Source organism: Opisthocomus hoazin, chromosome 1 (genome assembly GCF_030867145.1).
Source record: "Opisthocomus hoazin isolate bOpiHoa1 chromosome 1, bOpiHoa1.hap1, whole genome shotgun sequence".
Taxonomy (NCBI): Eukaryota; Metazoa; Chordata; class Aves; order Opisthocomiformes; family Opisthocomidae; genus Opisthocomus; species Opisthocomus hoazin.
The window spans coordinates 100815903-100832303 of NC_134414.1; the positions used below are offsets into that span (position 1 = coordinate 100815903).

Below are 16401 nucleotides of genomic sequence, written 5' to 3' on the forward strand. Positions count from 1 at the left end.
AGAACAATTACTCATGTTCCTGACAATGTAACAGCAGCTACATAGAAACTGAAAATCCGTAGGTGATGTTCTGTGGTGGTGAATGTGTAGTTTGACCTAGGGGGGCACATCCATAACCTTACCATGCAGAATTTCTCCCTCTTGTACATTTGGACTGTGGTTGTTTAGTGACTAAAATAAGCTTTTAACACTTGCTACTGTTAGTGTTAAAAAAACAGTACAGCCATATATAAAAGGAATTCAGTTTCTATTTGTGTGTCAGTACATGTGCTATAGTTTCGGTCACGAAGTTGGACACCTATGTATATAATACAGTCAAAGCGTATTTGCCGTGCAGAACCTGATTTTGTGGCAACGCACAAGCAGAAAAGGACTCTGCTTGACTTGTAATTTTTCAGATTATTTTCCTTGCTAACTACCAGCTCTGAAAAGTTAAGTTCTCTGATTTTAAATCTAGTGTATCTTGCTGAATTTGAGCCAGAAAGAAATGGAATTCCACAATGACATTGCATATTTTTTTCAGAGTGAAACTTTACTTTAGACGACATGAGAAAATTGTGTTACGGTAATCGCTGTTATGCCTTCGCAGCCACTTTGCTGTGCCTAGCTTGTGTGTTTCGGCATACGTACGTGAAAAAGCGGTTCCAAAACTTTCTATATATTTCCTAAGTTCCAGGAGAGAACGAGATTAGCCATTCTGCCACAGCTAAAATGGGCAAAAATTGGCTGCTGTAGCAATCGACTGCATTTTTAGTTTCAATAAATTTTGTCTACCTCGGAGTCTTGCCGGAAATGAATAGGGTGATAAACTATGCCAAGGCAAAGTGGCTCGATGTTTCTGTTGGCATGTGTTTCAGTTACTAGGCATTGCAGTGAGAATTGCAATGTAATGAATTTAACTTTGAATGAAAATTAAAGATAAATTAGAGGAAGAAGTGGCATGTTAGGAATTTTGCAGAATAGCTCATGAAGTGTTTAAGTATCTTAGTTAAACCTTGCTAGTCCACACTTGCAAATCCACCTTGAAAGCAATTTCACCCCTGTGGTGAAAGACACACACCTTAATTTTTGGGAGGGTGAGATGCTGATGCTGACCTAGTGTTTCTTAGGGCAGGTGTGGGAGTTTCCCATTCGTGGCCCTGCTCCAGCACAGCATAATCAGGACAACAGTAATCTTGGCTCCCTGTCGTCTTACCTTCTGTGCTCTCCATCATGTTCATGGTACCGCTTTTCCCACAGCCATGAGGTCTTGGGAATACACTCTAAACCTGCCTTCTGTCTAGGGCAAGATGAGGCTTTCTGGGGGAGAGGTAGGAGCCGTCTCGTAAACACTGCATGCTGCGCAGCGGTACTACAATAAACAGAAAGGAAGGTGAAAGAACCCCAGCTACGTCCTCCTGCGTGATTTCTATTCCCCTTGCAAGTGGCGTCTGGAGGTAGAAGACGGCAGCAACGGCTCTTTAAACTCAGTGTGTTTTCTTTCTGGCTTGCAGCTAGAAGCAGTCTGCACCAGTGCAGTAAAGGTTGCTGTGCAGCAGCAGCGCAAGCAACGCGCCCTAGGTACGCGCTCTGTACCGCTCCAGGGTGCTCGTTACACCTTCCTTCCGTGGTTTTGGGGGTTGTCGTGTTAACATGTTCATCTGTGCTGGCTGGGGCTTGCCCTCCGTCACAGGCACGACAGCTCTGCTGCACTAGAGGGGCTTTAACCCAGTCTGAGCACTGTCACTTTTTACGCTATGTAACTTCTTAAAGTTCATACTGTGAACGTCCTTTTATTTCTAAGGTATAAAAATTTCCCACAGACTATTTTAAAATGTCAAATAGCCATTCTTTTGTCCTTTTTTACAAGAGCAGGCCTTCAGTCCTGCCCCTGTAGTGTCTGTGACGGTAGGCTGTTTGCGGAAGTGTCTTGCACTTCAGTTCAGCAATCCTCATCCTGTAATCTGATTTTCCAGTGCCAGCTGTGGTGGATCCATGGGTTTCAATGGCATTTGTATGAGTCCTGTTGATTTCAGCACCGTAAGAAAGGAAGTTGGTGATGCGCTGCAGGGATCAAGACAGATAAGTCAGCGGGTAACACAATAGACAGCTGTCTGTCTTGCTTCATTTACACTTACTTGCAGACAATGGAATCAAAACAAGCACAGAAGAACCAGTTTCTGAAGGAGAAGAACACTCCTGAAAAAGGGCTAACTTTTCATCAGATTTTAAATACCCAACTCTAATTTTTAGCATTAGAATTCCTTAAAGCCACTTTTTGATAATATAACGGACCCATGGGCTGTTTCCTTGGGTGAATTTAATATAGCCTTAATTACATCAGCACAATTCTGAAATGACAGTGTTATTCTTCAAAGGTCAAAATAATGTGCAAATGTCTTCTGGTTTTTAACAGTGGGCTAACCTTGAATAATGAAAATAGCAGAAAAAAGGAAAACAGGTTCTATGATTCATCCAAAATCTAACCACAACAAAACATCCAGTGCAGGAAAATAAGATCATTCCCTTCTTTTCCATCTCTATACTATTTAAAATGTCTGATAATTTTTGTTCTTAATTTCCAACTGCTGTTGCAGTAACTTGGTTTATATTGCCCCAAGCAGTGTCAGCTGCACAGTTTGCAGCTTTCTGATGCATTTGTGGTTACGTCCCCTTTAGTCCTGACCAGAGCAAAATCTTGTGTTTGTTTTTCCCACGTAAGCCGGTTCCCTGTTCTGCATCTCCATTTTCATTGTCGTGATGTGCTGTTCCCGTTTCCGTACAATGGCCAGGGCTGGGTGAATGCTTTCCAAGTGTAGTTTCACCTGAGCCGTGAAGTGAGCAGTTACGTTCCTTTTCTGTAACGATACCTCAGTGGATGCAGCTTTTAAAGGTACTGGCCTTTTTTTGTAGCTTTATGTATTGAAATGCTGCTCCCTTCTCGTCCATTGCTACTAAATCCCTGTCCACCATTTCTTATGATCCTGTCTTGCAAAGTTTCTCGCTCTGGGTTGCCAGGATCATTTTCTACTTAATTTTTTTCTGCTTTCTTGGAATCAAATCCCTTCACTTGCCATGATGTTTTTTACTTCCTTTTCTATGTACGGCTGTTGTTTTGCTGTTAGCTGCTGCGAAAGGGCCGAGTTGGCCAGGCAGCCTGGCTCTCCGAACCGGAGCCTTTCACACTGCAGTAGCAGCAGCCACAGCCGTGACCAGGCTGGCTTTGTCATCTCTTCGCAGAATTTATGTGGGATACGAAAACTTCATGGTACCACTGGCAGACTGGAATTCAAGTGTCTTTGTAGCTTAATGGGGATTTTTTTGCTTCATTTTCTATCTTGAACCCTTAGTTTCTACAGGTGAATAAAAATGGTAGGTCTCGCTGGAGTCTGCGTTGGAGAGGAGGCTGACTGAAAACTTGGACACTTTTTGATATACTTCATTGTATTTAAATACCTGGTAGGTGCTTGAGACTGCTTAGAACAGTCTCCTGGAAGCAAATTCGGAAGCTTAGAAACATCAGGACTGGGTCTTCAAGATTTAATGATGCTCACAAATTCTATCTGCCTGTCCTGCCGGGTGATTAAGAACAGGTGAAATTGCAGAGACGGAAACACATCACTGAAGGGAGCGAGGTCACGCAGTGTGAAATCCCTTGGGAGCTGGACATGCTGAGCGTGCTTTGCCTGGGCTCACGCTTGGCTGCTGCCAGCGGTGTGAACTTGCCTGAACCCCGGGCTTCCCCAAGCACCAAAGAATTGATGTCTAGCGAGAAGTTAAGTAACATGTCAAACATTTTCTGTTGGTTTTTTCCTCTTAAGATGTGTCTATCCAGCTGAATCCTCTGAGCAAACAGAGACAGGGAGTGGGCTGAGCGAGAGGCTTCGCAGGCTTGTTCTGTCAGTAATTTCTACCTCTTGAGATTCGTTGCCGGGCCACTGCAGGCCGGTGCGCCAGCGAGTGGCCTCAGCGGCGCGACGGCTGCTGCTGGGTGAGGCCAGTACGGGTGCAGAGGTGCCGGGGCAGGCACAGGGCAGCCCCTGCCTCACCCTGGGGGTGCGTGGAGTCGTCCGAAACGTGACTGCAAGAGCAGGTAGGTGTCTTTGCATCAAAATGGAGGAGCTGGCATTTTTCAGGTGGCACCGCGTGGACTCACAAACATTTCTGCTCAGTCTCTCGTGCTACCTCCTTACCCATGTGAAGTAGCATAAAATCCTTTCGCAGCTAACTAACATTGTTCAACTAATGCAAGCGCAGGGAGGTGTATCGCTTTCTAGCTGTGTTGGTGTGGCGAGGGCTTAGAAAGGAAGAGATGAGAGAATGTGAAAAGCCGGTATTCTGCAGATCAACCCTGGCGTTTGTCTAGAAAGAACTGTTTCCGATTGCTGCCGTGGTTGCGTGCTAAGACTGGGATGCTGAAAGAGAACTGTGTAACCCTCCCGCTCCGAGCCCGAGAGAGACCTGGCATTGGCTTTCTGAACACTTCTGCAACCTGAACCAAAAAACTGCTGTGGGAATGTAGACTTACCATATAGCTGTGGAAGGAAACTTCAATCGTGTCATTTCTCTCGGTCTTCAGAGCAGTCAACATGATTTTGATGTAGGTTTTAGATTATGTATATATAAATCTGATTGAAGTACCGACAGCAAACCATAAATAAAATGTGGACTTAACTGAAGAATGGGCTAGTGGAGGACTCTTGTGTTGAATTTATTAAAATACGATGTAACAAAGTTGTTGATGGAAAGAGACTCGCTGTGACGAAGACAGGGAAATAAAGCTGGGGTGTCCTCAACTCGGGAAAGTAGCCAGGTTCGCTGTTGCCTTTGAATCTGTTACGGCACGTAAGGGCCAACTCGGTTGTGCTGTAGTCGCTGGAGAAGTTGGCCGCATGGGAACGTTCCTGGGGGTTGCCCCATCCCCATGCCTCCCGAGGGTGGGCTGAAGGCTTCTGTCACCACACACGCCTCTCCTCCGTACCGAGGGGTTGTCCCAAGGACAAGCGTCCTGCCACGCTCCTGGTTGGTAAGGGCGGGTGCAGGCTGCTGGGCAGCTGCTGTTAGCCCTGCGTTTCCCCGAGGTGCCGACTGGCCGGCTGCTTGGCTCTGCCACAGCAAGAGCCGTCACCTAAAAGCAGTTTGGAGTGGGTGTAATGGAGAGCCAATGCAAACCTTGCTGTGTTTGCTCTTGGCACTGGCATTGAAGACATGTAAAGGCAAATACAAAACAGTGGCAAATGACAGGGTATTTGTAGTACAAACATTAAATAAAAAACAATTTATACAAGACATCCATGGAAGCAGGTAATACCTGAGTTTATTGTAGTTCTGCTCAGTTGCTGTAAGCCATCTGAGTGGACATGCGTGTGAATTCTCTGAACATCAACATGTTAGCAAAAATAGGGATTCAAGATAAATTTTGGATGTATCCCAGCAGATCATTACCAGTTGGGGGTTGCTGTAAACTGGGAGAAGAAAGCTTTTGATCAAGAGAGCACAAATGTAGAGCGACCCCTGTGAATGTGGTCTCATATTTCTCTCTGAGAATTCGTTAATGCCACAGGACAAAAAAGCCAATTTTTCATTGAACTTCTGTGGAGACTGTGAAATAGGCAATGATTTACTGATCAACTCGACTCCCCGAAATCTTTTAGAATTTGGGCTCCTGTGGTTTTTGCAGTAGCTGAAGATACGGCCCAAAGCATTTCTCTTGGGTTTGGTGCTCACTTACCTGGTAACTTTCACCTGTAGGGTCAGCGTTACAATTTTGTGTCTGAAGCTTGCTTCCCTCTCCTCTTTTTGCAAAAGCCCTCTGGATGGGTGTGCTCTGACCTTTCTCCGCTCCGCACGGTTTCCTTGCATCTCCCCTCATGTCTCCTCCCTCCCCGTGCTGCTGCGCAGCGGGCAGCGGATCCTCCCCTCCAGAAACGCACCCCTGTTCTGATCCATGGCGGGCAGGCGGGCAGTTTGGGGGCGTCCCGGCAGGAGCGGGAGACGGTGGTGTGAAAGCCCTGGCGAGGCGAGGCGAGCTTTCCGCACCTCTGCGAGAAGCCTGGCTTCAGCCCGGCGCGTCTCGGTGCGAGGCAGAGCTGGGCGCCGTCGGTGCGACAGCCGCGGGGCTGCCGAGGGGTCCGGGGAGCCGCAGAGCGGAGGGGGCACGGGTGGTCAGGAGGGTGTTGTATTGCGATGAAAGGATCTGTGATACGTGCCGATGCTTGGGTAACACTTGGTGTTTTTAAGTGCACCCTTAAGAAAGTGTAAAGAAAATGCTGTTTGGTCTTTCGATAGGTGGGAGTTCGAAGCCTTTCTAAAGGAAGACTTTAGTGCTTCGCTGGTATGTATAGTTTTTTTCTTTTCTTTTTCCCTGGCTTTTTTCCCATCAAACAAAGCCTTATACTGGAAATAACCACTGAAGTTCCTGCATGAACACTTAGCATCTTTCTTTAAAACAAAGTTTGCTTCATTTCAAGATTTCTGATGTCCTTGTAGTTATGCTAATCTTTATGGGAGTTTTTTTATTATTATTTCAATAGTAAGCAGGGCTGTATTTTTTGACTATATGTGTAGTAGCTCATGTCCTCCATGCAGCATTAGGGCTGGGAATTGAGACACTCCTCTGTGGCCTAGGTATCCTGGGTATAATCTATGTAAGCAAACCAACTGTGTAGTGTGTGACGCTGGTAAGAACGGCTGGATTGAGCAAGAGGTTGCTGAATATGATATACATATGAAATATGATTACTGGGGGTGAATATAAAAGCATACCATGAGCTATGGGGGTAGGAGAAGCACAAGACCGTGCAAGGATGCCGTGTGTTTTCCATTGAACATGGTTTGCATTTATTTTGCTGATGGTTACAAAACCATCATAAGTGGTTTTGTATGAAAACTTCTTCAGTAGAGCGGAGAGCTGAGAACCACCAGGTTAGCCGTTCTCTTTCCCGCTGGCTGTGGTCAGCAGCTTCTCAACAGAAAGGAGTGGGTCAGAGCCGGGGGTGGAGGGACCCAGTGGCTGCTGGGGGGGGAACCGGTGCCTCGTGCAGACGCAGGGGAAGGGGGCAGAAGGGGGATGCTTGGGCTTTGATTTCTCCTGTTGGCACTTTAGGCTTTAGCAGTACTCAAGCTGTGAAATGCAGGAGCACGGCAGACATCGGTGTGCCGCACGATGGAGGCAACGCCAACCAAGGTGGGAAATAAGGGGGCCTATTCCAATCAGTTCACTTCGCTGTACGGTAAATCCCTCACCTGTGAAAACCACGGTCCGTGGCTGGTCCTGGGAAAAAATGCCAGATCCCGGTGACAAACTGGTCTCGATGTATCAGTTGTCTGAATACTGTCCCACTTGGTACAGCCGCGTTTGCACCACGTTTTTGTTGCTTAAAAGCAGCAAGCCTACACCGGGGCTCTTGCCAGCCAGGGTGGCAAAGGAAGACGCCTTGCTGCTTTGCAGTGCCCCTGTCATCTTTAACTTCCAATTTCCACAGCGTAGGCTCGGGAGGAGCTGCCACCCTGCTCGGCTGAGCCTCCTGCCTGCCACAGGTGGCTGGGGCTCCTTCCGGCCCCCGCAGCCGCCAGCGACTGACACGAACGTCAGTCCCGTTGCCATTTTCCACTCAACGCTTTCACAGACCCTCCCAGGCTGAAGTAAGCTTGTTATTAACTCAGCAGTATGCTTTTATGGGTTTGGGGGTTTTTTTATTCTTTCCTTGTCACGTCGTCGGTTCTCTGAATTTCCCCTGTCACGTAATCCTCTGGAGGTGGGGGGTTGGACTAGATGACCCACAGAGGTCCCTTCCAACCCCAAACATTCTGTGATTCTGTGGTTCACCCTCTGTTCTACAGCTTAAGTTAGACCTTCAGTTTGGAAAACAAATTTCAGTTTATTGACATTTTTCGTTTTAGGTTGGTTTCTTTAGAGCCTCTGATTTTTCAGTCATGTGCTTTATTTAATTCCCTCTTCCCTCCCGTTTCTTCTCATAAATTTTTAGCACCCATGCTGCTAGTGCTGGGGGGAGTATTTTGCCCCTGGAGAATGCTTGTCTTGTGCTGTGGTCGCTTGCGAGTATCACTGTTGCTTTTTTTTACTTTAAGTTACATATTGGTGGACTTATTTCCTCTCTAGAAAGAATTGAGTTCTGACATTGCTCTTCTATATTTCGTCCCGTCAGATGGTTTGGCAGCCCGGCTGTAGGCACCCCCTGTTTCCCAAGAAGCTGCTGCTCCTTTTGGGCCTCTCCATCACGCACCGAGGGGCTCGGCTCAATGCCATCGTGGCCGAGGGCTCCCGTGAGGGTTGGTGGCCTTTGTGCCACCTTCGGTGTACTCGTGGTGTGGTTCCACCAGCGCGGGGGGTTCCTGCAGCCCGATGCTTGCCACCGCAAGTTCTGCTCTGCGTGTAGGCATGCACACAGGGGCTCCCTGCAATTTTCCCAAGCAGCGTCTTGCATAAAATTCCACCTCTGGCTTCCTCTGCTCCTTTAGTTCGGTTTGTCCAAGTCATCCTGTCCTACCTCTCTGCAGTGTGTGTTGCCCCGGGGACCACATCCTCACCTATTCACGCACTTAAAGCTTTCGTGTGTGGACAGATGGACGCTCTCAGTTGATGGGCCGTGACCTCCCCGTTCAGCAGTTACGGGGTCGTGTTTGGAACAGACGCTGGGATTTTTCCCAGCCCTGGCTTTCGCTTCCAGGTAGCCCTTCCGAAGGAGCGGCTGGAGCGCGTTGTGCACGTTCAGGCCTGCAGGATGCAAACATCGCAGGTAAGTCTCCAGTTTGTAGCAAACTTTGTACTTTAATAATAGGTACTTGCAACAAGAGCGAACATTCCTCTGTTTGGAGAATGGACTCAAAATCTTCAAAATCCCCATACTACTGTGTGAATTTAAAGTGGCTTTTAGCGTTGCATTCCATGTGTTTGCAGTAAACGTGCTTGTAGCTGCCTTCACCAGTATGGTACGTATTTATTTCTGCCATTATTCCGTAACTCCAGTTTTAGCGCACGGATACTTCAGCTGTTGGCTGGGAACACCTGGCAGTCTGCAGTCTCCTGTCACAGCCTGGGATCAGCAGCAAAGGCAGCAAGTGCTGTCAGCAAGAATCTCCCCCTTCCCTAGAAAATATGTGGAGTCAACAAGTCCCAGCGTGGTTGGAAACCATGGTTTCTGTGAGTCCTTGACTCACACAATTTATTCTGGAAGTTCTTTGCACCAGTGGCCTGGAAGAATGGCTCTCGTGAGGAAACTTCTGATGTATTTGAAGTATTGTGAAATCTTTCTTAACTTGGCTGTTGCCAACATTAAATACTTGTAACTGGTTTGCTTTGTTTTGGGGTGTTTTTTCTGATACTGTTTGGGAGAAGGAGTGTTAAATTTAGATTCATGTCAGGAGAATGCAGGCACATAAGCAAGAGCTGCTGACCTCAAGGTAGAAAGATGAGACAATAAGATTTCACAAGCTTTGATGGTATTGGGGGAAACAAAGCTTGTCACATTGCTGTTTAGGTTTTTCCCAAATGTGCTCTGTCGCTTCCTTCAAGGTGTGTGGGTTTTTAATGTCTCTGGACGTGCGTGGCCAGCTATAGTTACTATTTTCGTGGGTGGACAGAGAAAACAACTTCTTTATCCTTGCCTTGCGTTCTGCTGGATTCCTACCAGTCTAAGTTCATGCTCATACATGGAGGTCTGGCACAGGTGTGTTGGAATCAGTGGCATAGCTTTGACTGCTGCGTGTGACCTACCACGCACCTTAAGGGAAAAGGATCTTTTGCTCTGAGCAGCACACATGTTTTCGTATTCCATATATTCTGTTCTGTCTTCCAAAGGATCGCTGCTGTACTGTGTCTGGGAACATCCGGCCCACACAGGGATGCGCCGCTATCCTGGCAGCGCTTCCAGCTGTGCAGGATTTGCTCAGAACAGACTGAACGACCCGATAAAGGAAGCCCGCGAGCGAGCCGGCGGCAAGAGCCCGGACCTGACCCCTTCCCCTGGCTGCTGGCTTGCAGCAGCGGGGACACGGGCTGGTGTCACACCATCGGACTGGCGATGCTGGGGGCATGCTTGGCCCCGGGTGTCCGTTTGGCTGCAGGAGGTGCGCACACACCAGGGAGCCCCCCAGACCCGGTGCCCCTCGCAAAGGGAGGGTTGGGGGAAGGGCGTGCTGGAACCCAGGGCATGGACCCGGCCTCCAGCCCAGAGGTGCCCTACACAGCCAGAGGCGCTGCCTGGGAGTCCTCGCCTTGGGGGTGCTCAGAAGAGCAGCCGAGCTCCAGCTCCTTTGACACTTGCTTTTTCGTCTAAAGGCCAGGTCAGGAAGGCTGTGAATGAAGCTGTTTTGCAGTAAAGCCCCACAACTTTTGCCTCATCCCCCACCCCTCCAAAAAGCTGGCTTTTCCCAGGACAGCCGTTCCTAGGAGAATCCAGCTTCCCAGGGTGAAGCATTAGTGCCATTACCCATGTTATTACAGTGCCTGGGAATATCCCATCCTGAAAGGCTGGGCCCTGCTCTGCGGAATGGCCTGCAAAGGAGTTTTGAAGCTGTCTGCCCTTTCCAAGTAAAGGCGGGAGGTTGTGCCATACCTCCAGCTTTCAAGTGTGGGCTCAGAGGGAAGGTTCTTTGATTTGGCTGAAGCTCGATGGTTCAGAGGCCCAAACTTGGCCATTAACAGTAGCTGAAACACCTCCTCTGTAAGGAGTTCTACAACTCTCACAAGCTTTTCCTCCAAAGAAACAGCAGATAAAAATGGAAAACCATTATGCTAAAGTCTATGAACTCAGAAAACCTAGCGCCCTTTAACCATTTCAGCTGGATTCCCAAGCTAAGCCAGGTAACCAAGGGATCACGTCATCAGTCTGTAACGCCTCGTCCGGCCTAAGCCACCCCGTAACTAGAGGCCAGGGTGAACGTCACACCCGGGCACAAGAGCATCGACACCAAGGGTTACTGCAGCCTGCGGTACCAGATTACAGACCAGAAGTGCAGGCTGGAAGAGTTTCTGCTCTTGAAGGCGGGGGAAAACCCCCCCTCAGCTCCCCCCACAGCTTCCCCTGCTGAAGCTGAGCATTATCCCTACTTTAGCAACAGACAACTTCAACTTCACACAAGCTGTGTTTTAAAAATTTATTCTGTAGACTCCACCCTGGGTCGTTAGTTCTCCTTTTCCTGCACAGTCTTTGTTCCACGCAGCCTGCCTGTACGACGGGCAGCAATGAGACCAACTTTGCGCCCAGCCGGAGCGTCTCTCCTGATGGTCGAAGGCTTCCCGATGTGCTGATGGTTACCACCACCAAAGGGATGTTCTACAGGCTGTGGGAAAGGAAATCAGGTCATCAACATAATTAACAACAGAAATGAGTAATGATGTTTAACAGCAAGAAACTCATTTAAGGGAACAAATAATTTAACCGCCTCATTTTTCGTACCGTGCAGTGACTATCAAGTGCTGCTCACTACCCTACTGAAACGTGCAATGGCAGGGGAGCCTGTGAAGCTTGTTTTCCGGATACACGCCAGGCTCCTCCCCACATCAAACAAATCCTTTCCAACCCATGAAAGAGGCGAGTGAACGCCCTAACTGCCAGCAGACTCACATTCATGGCCACACCACGGACACGCGGCCAGCAGTTTCTCTTCGCCTTGTATTTGTGGTAGGCACGGCCGGCCTTCAGGATGGGCTTGTCAATGCGGCCTCCACCAGCAACAATCCCTGAAAAAAATTACAGGAATGACAACACGCAGATGTAACAGACAGGAGTGCGAAAGAAACAGTTTAAGAACACGACGAATTCCTACTAACGTCCCAAGTCTAAGAATAAGCTCCCAAACACCAGTCTCAAACAACCCTAACTGTCCCTTCAAACCAGTATTTCCAGCCAACACAGGCCGTGAGACCAAGCCCAAGCTACCAGCTATGCAGGAAGTGACCTGCAAGGAGACAGAGACTTCAATTACCGCCTTTCAATCCATACATAGAGGACTGAGCTGAGCACTTTTTCTAAAGCATTACCAGTTTTATTGCTAGAATTTCGGGGGGGGGGGGGAAGAAGTTTTGTTACTGTTACAGCTGAAGAAAGTATGAATTGAGAGAGCTCAGTGGACTCCAGGGCCCTCTGAGATTCAATAGCTAGTTGTTTATTTCTTTAGTCAATTTTGTTAGGGTAACAGGCCACAGATAATGAATTTTCATGTCTTCTATTTGGATGCAGGGACATTTGGTAAGGTCTGTCTCATCCAGGCAAGTAAAACTTCTTAAGTCCAACAGTTCTCTCTCTTTCCTTGCACCTTTACCACTTGCCCGGGATGTCAAAAAAGAAGTACAGCTGTCAGTCAAGCGTGTAACAAACCTGATGAGACATCTCCTTCTCAACAACAGTGTTTTTACTCGTTGTCAGACCTTCCCGAATACTCCGCCCAACCGACGACACCTCCAGCGGCCAAGCACCTCCCGCACCACCCCTACACGCTCTATCGAAAGCGGGAAGCCACCAACACCCGTTTCTGCCGAAGTTCTTCCCAGAGGACTGCAGCTTTTACAGGCCGAGCGGTTCCACCACAGCTTGAGGACAACCAGCATCTACTTTTCTGTCCTCTCACTAGGTCAAATAATCTCCAGGTTTAACTTCCCATGAACAAAAGTAACGCAGCCACAACACACGAGTTCGGCGGCTGCACCTGCGCGTAACCCAGGGCCCAGCCTGCAAGCGTTGCTGCTTTCAGTGCTGGGAACTGGGCCCCGTTTGGTGGCTTCCTTAGCAGCGCATAAACGCAGCGACAAGGCCAGTTTGTAGCCATCACTCCTTACCCACAACAGCTCTGTTTGCAGAGGAAATCACTTTCTTGGAGCCGGAGGGCAGCTTCACTCTGGTTTTCTTTGTCTCGGGGTTGTGAGAGATAACGGTGGCGTAGTTTCCAGAAGCACGGGCCAGCTTCCCACGGTCACCAGGTTTCTCCTCGAGGCAGCACACGATGGTGCCTTCCGGCATGGTGCCAACGGGCAGAACATTGCCAATGTTCAGCTGAGCTGCAAAGAGCAATCAGAGCACCAACAGCTTCACTCCGGCTCCTGCACCCGAACCACAACTCAGTTTAACGCAGGCAGCCCTCTGCGCGCAGGAGGGCACCGCCGCAACAGGCCGGGGCGGTTTCCTTCTCGCCGACTCGAAACACAAGCTCCACATTCGGTGTAACAGAAAAGCAGGCAGAACGGGACTCTGGACAGAACAACCCAAACACCTGACAAGAACCACGGTGAGGGCGGTTAATCAGAACAGGCTGCGTGATGAGACTGCCACCCCCGAGAAGGAGACATGGGTGGTGCCTGAGGGCAGCAGCAGCCACTGCTCTGTGACAGCCCACTGCTGCCCTTGAACCTCCCGAGCTTCACCTGTTCTGCTGACACCTGCTTCGGCCTTCTGCAGCCGCCCAGGCCACACCGTGCTTCCGGCCTTCACTCACCTTTCTTGCCGCAGTAGACAAACTGACCGGTGTGAATGCCCTCGGCGGCGATGAACAGCTCCGTCCTCTTCTTGAACCGGTAGGGGTCACGGAAGGTGATCTTGGCCAGGGGAGCGCCTCGGCCGGGGTCATGGATGATGTCCTGTGGGAACGCGAGACGCGCTTCAGAACGGGATACAGCGTTTGCCATGGGTGCTGCAGCAATCAAAGAACTAGAAAAACCGGAGGTGACCACTACTGGGACAACTCTTCACTGTGATCGCCCTCTCTCAGAGGAAGCTTCGTTCCTCCTGATGTGAATGAGCTGAAGATTCACGCCTGTAAGAACGCAACCTCGACGATCTGCATTGCAAAGTGGTGGCCCTGGTTAAGTGTGCCACCTGACGCTCATCGCATCTGCGCCGTTCCACTCCCTACATTTGCCAGACACCAGATCTCTCCACACTAAGAAGTTCACTTCCACTGGTTGCCCAGTCGCCTTTGGGCAGAGACAAAGCTGGACACAAGCAGGGGCTGGACTAGATGACCCACAGACGATCCTTCCAACCCCAAACATTCTGTGATTCTGAAGTGTTCCTGACCTTCTGAGACTGAGCACACCAACGTTATTAAGGCCCCTGAACAAGGAGGCACAGCCTTACTGTTTCTTTTCCTCCAGGGAAACCATGTCTGTTCTGTTCCTGAAGCGCACTGAGACCCCAGCACACGGCCCTCTACTCAGGCTACAGTGCAGCAACCAGCCCTCTCTCTCTGAGACGCGCTTGCTTTCCAGGAAAGCTCAGGCGCTGTTGGTGTCTGGTATTTGGGCTCTTTCTGCCATTTTCAACCCCAAAACTCCCCCTGCGTTACGTAAGCGTAAACCAAACCTACCTACTCCTTATCATCAAATCTAATCATGGTGAGTGTGAAGAAAAGTCCCCCTATGCCCCGCGGACGATGAGGCCGGAGCAGCAATGAGGTGCCCACAGCACACCGAGCTGCCAACGGCCAAGAAAAGGCCAAAAAACCCATGGGTGAAGTGGCCGCCTGGACGACATACAGAGTCACACAATGTTCGGGGTTGGAAGGGACCTCTGTGGGTCATCTAGTCCAACCCTCCTGCCGAAGCAGGGTCACCTACAGCAGGCTGCACAGGACCTTGTCCAGGCGGGTCTTGAATATCTCCAGAGAAGGAGACTCCACAACCTCCCTGGGCAGCCTGTTGCAGGGCTCCATCACCCTCAGAGGGAAGAGGTTCTTCCTCATCGGAACTTCCTGTGCTTCAGTTTGTGCCTGTTGCCCCCTGTCCTGTCACTGGGCACTACTGAAAAGAGTCTGGCCCCGTACTTCTGACACCCACACTTAAGATATTTATAGGCATTGATAAGGTCCCCTCTCAGCCTTCTCTTCTTCAGGCTGAACAAGCCCAGCTCCCTCAGCCTCTCCTCAGAGAAGAGATGCTCCAGTCCCCTCACCATCCTCGTAGCCCTCCGCTGGACTCTCTCGAGTAGCTCCTCATCTTTCTCGAAGTAGGGAGCCCAGAACTGGACACAGTACTCCAGATGAGGCCTCATCTATCTATGTATATCTATATAAGTATATACTTTAAGGGCCCGGGGAGCCGGAACGCGGGCGGCCCCCGGAGCCCCGCCGGGCCGGGCCCAGCTCTACCTTGACGATGCCCTTGATGTAGCCGTGGCGCTCGGCGAAGTCGACGGCGCGGAGCTTGGCCGGGCCCTTGCGATGCTTCACGTGGGCGCGGAAGACGGAGCCCGCGCCTTTCCTCTGGCCCCGGATCACGCGGCCCATGGCGCCCTGCGGGCAGGCCAGCGGCCGTCAGCGCCGCCGCGAGACGCGGCAGCACCTCCCCTCCCCCCACCCCGCGGAGGTTAGCGCCCGACCCGACCCCCCCCCATGCGGGGGGGGAGCCGGGGCGGCGGGCCAGGGGCGGATGGAGGCGGATTGGGAGGGGGGGGGACGCGGCGGCGGCCGCCATCCTACCTCCGCTACGGCCCGGCTGGGAAAGAAGGAAGCGCCGACGTCACCGCGGCGCCAAGGCCCTTCCGGCACGGGGAGGGCAGGCGGCTGTCGCGCCGACGTGGCGTCACGCCGCGCTGCGGCCAGGCAGCCGCAGGTTACGTCGGGGGGGGGGGAGGCCGCGCCTCAGCAACCGAGCTCCCCCAGCCCAGAGCCGCCATGCCGGGACCGGCCCTGATTACCCGGGCCGAGGATGCTGTCCGCAGCCAGAGGCCGCTTGCCTTGCTTTATGTATATACATATATATATATTTATTTTTTTGTAATATTTACGTGTTGTGCTGTTTAACAGCTGCAGATTTCAGGGTAGGAAGTGACTGAAGATAAAAACCCCGCAGCTGCTTTAAGCTGCCTTTTGCCAGATTTTTACCGATGTTAATTACGGCGTAACTGAGAGCTGCTGCAAAGCAGAGCCGGCCGTCTCCGTGCTCCTAATCAGCTTGCGCTGCGCCCCGGGAGGGGAAGCGGAAGGCGCCCCAACTTCCTCAGACGTCCCCTGAGTTCACAGCGCCAGAAGCCCTTGTTTTTCCCGGAGAGGTCTCTGCCGCTGGCCTAGTTCGCTAGGGATGGTCTGCTGGACTTCAGATTGACTCGCTGGAAATTAGGAAGAGTTCATCAGTGTAGGCCCATATATGCCATTGCTTCCCTTGCCTTGAACTGAGGAGAATCACAGAGTCACAGCATAGTCGGGGTTGGAAGGGACCTCTGTGGGTCAGCTAGTCCAACCTCCCTCCCAAAGCAGGGTCACCTACAGCAGGCTGCACAGGACCTTGTCCAGGCGGGTCTTGAATATCTCCAGAGAAGGAGACTCCACAACCTCCCTGGGCAGCCTGTTCCAGGGCTCCGTCACCCTCAGAGGGAAGAAGTTCTTCCTCATGTTCAGACGGAACTTCCTGTGCTTCAGTTTGTGCCCATTGCCCCTTGTCCTGTCGCTGCACACCACTGAAAAGAGTCT

The 16401-nt window shown here is 50.6% G+C and overlaps 1 protein-coding gene across 1 annotated transcript; it reads right to left on the minus strand.

Moving 5' to 3' along the window:
* Positions 1-11083: 11083 nt before the first annotated feature.
* On the minus strand, positions 11084-15492 carry RPL8 (ribosomal protein L8). The gene is made up of 6 exons (XM_075430756.1): positions 15412-15492; positions 15082-15225; positions 13432-13573; positions 12779-12997; positions 11568-11683; positions 11084-11283 (listed from the first exon to the last, which is right to left on the minus strand). Exons 2-6 carry the CDS (start codon positions 15217-15219, stop codon positions 11125-11127), a joined length of 774 nt encoding a protein of 257 aa, XP_075286871.1. The 5' UTR covers positions 15220-15225; positions 15412-15492; the 3' UTR covers positions 11084-11124.
* Positions 15493-16401: the final 909 nt, after the last annotated feature.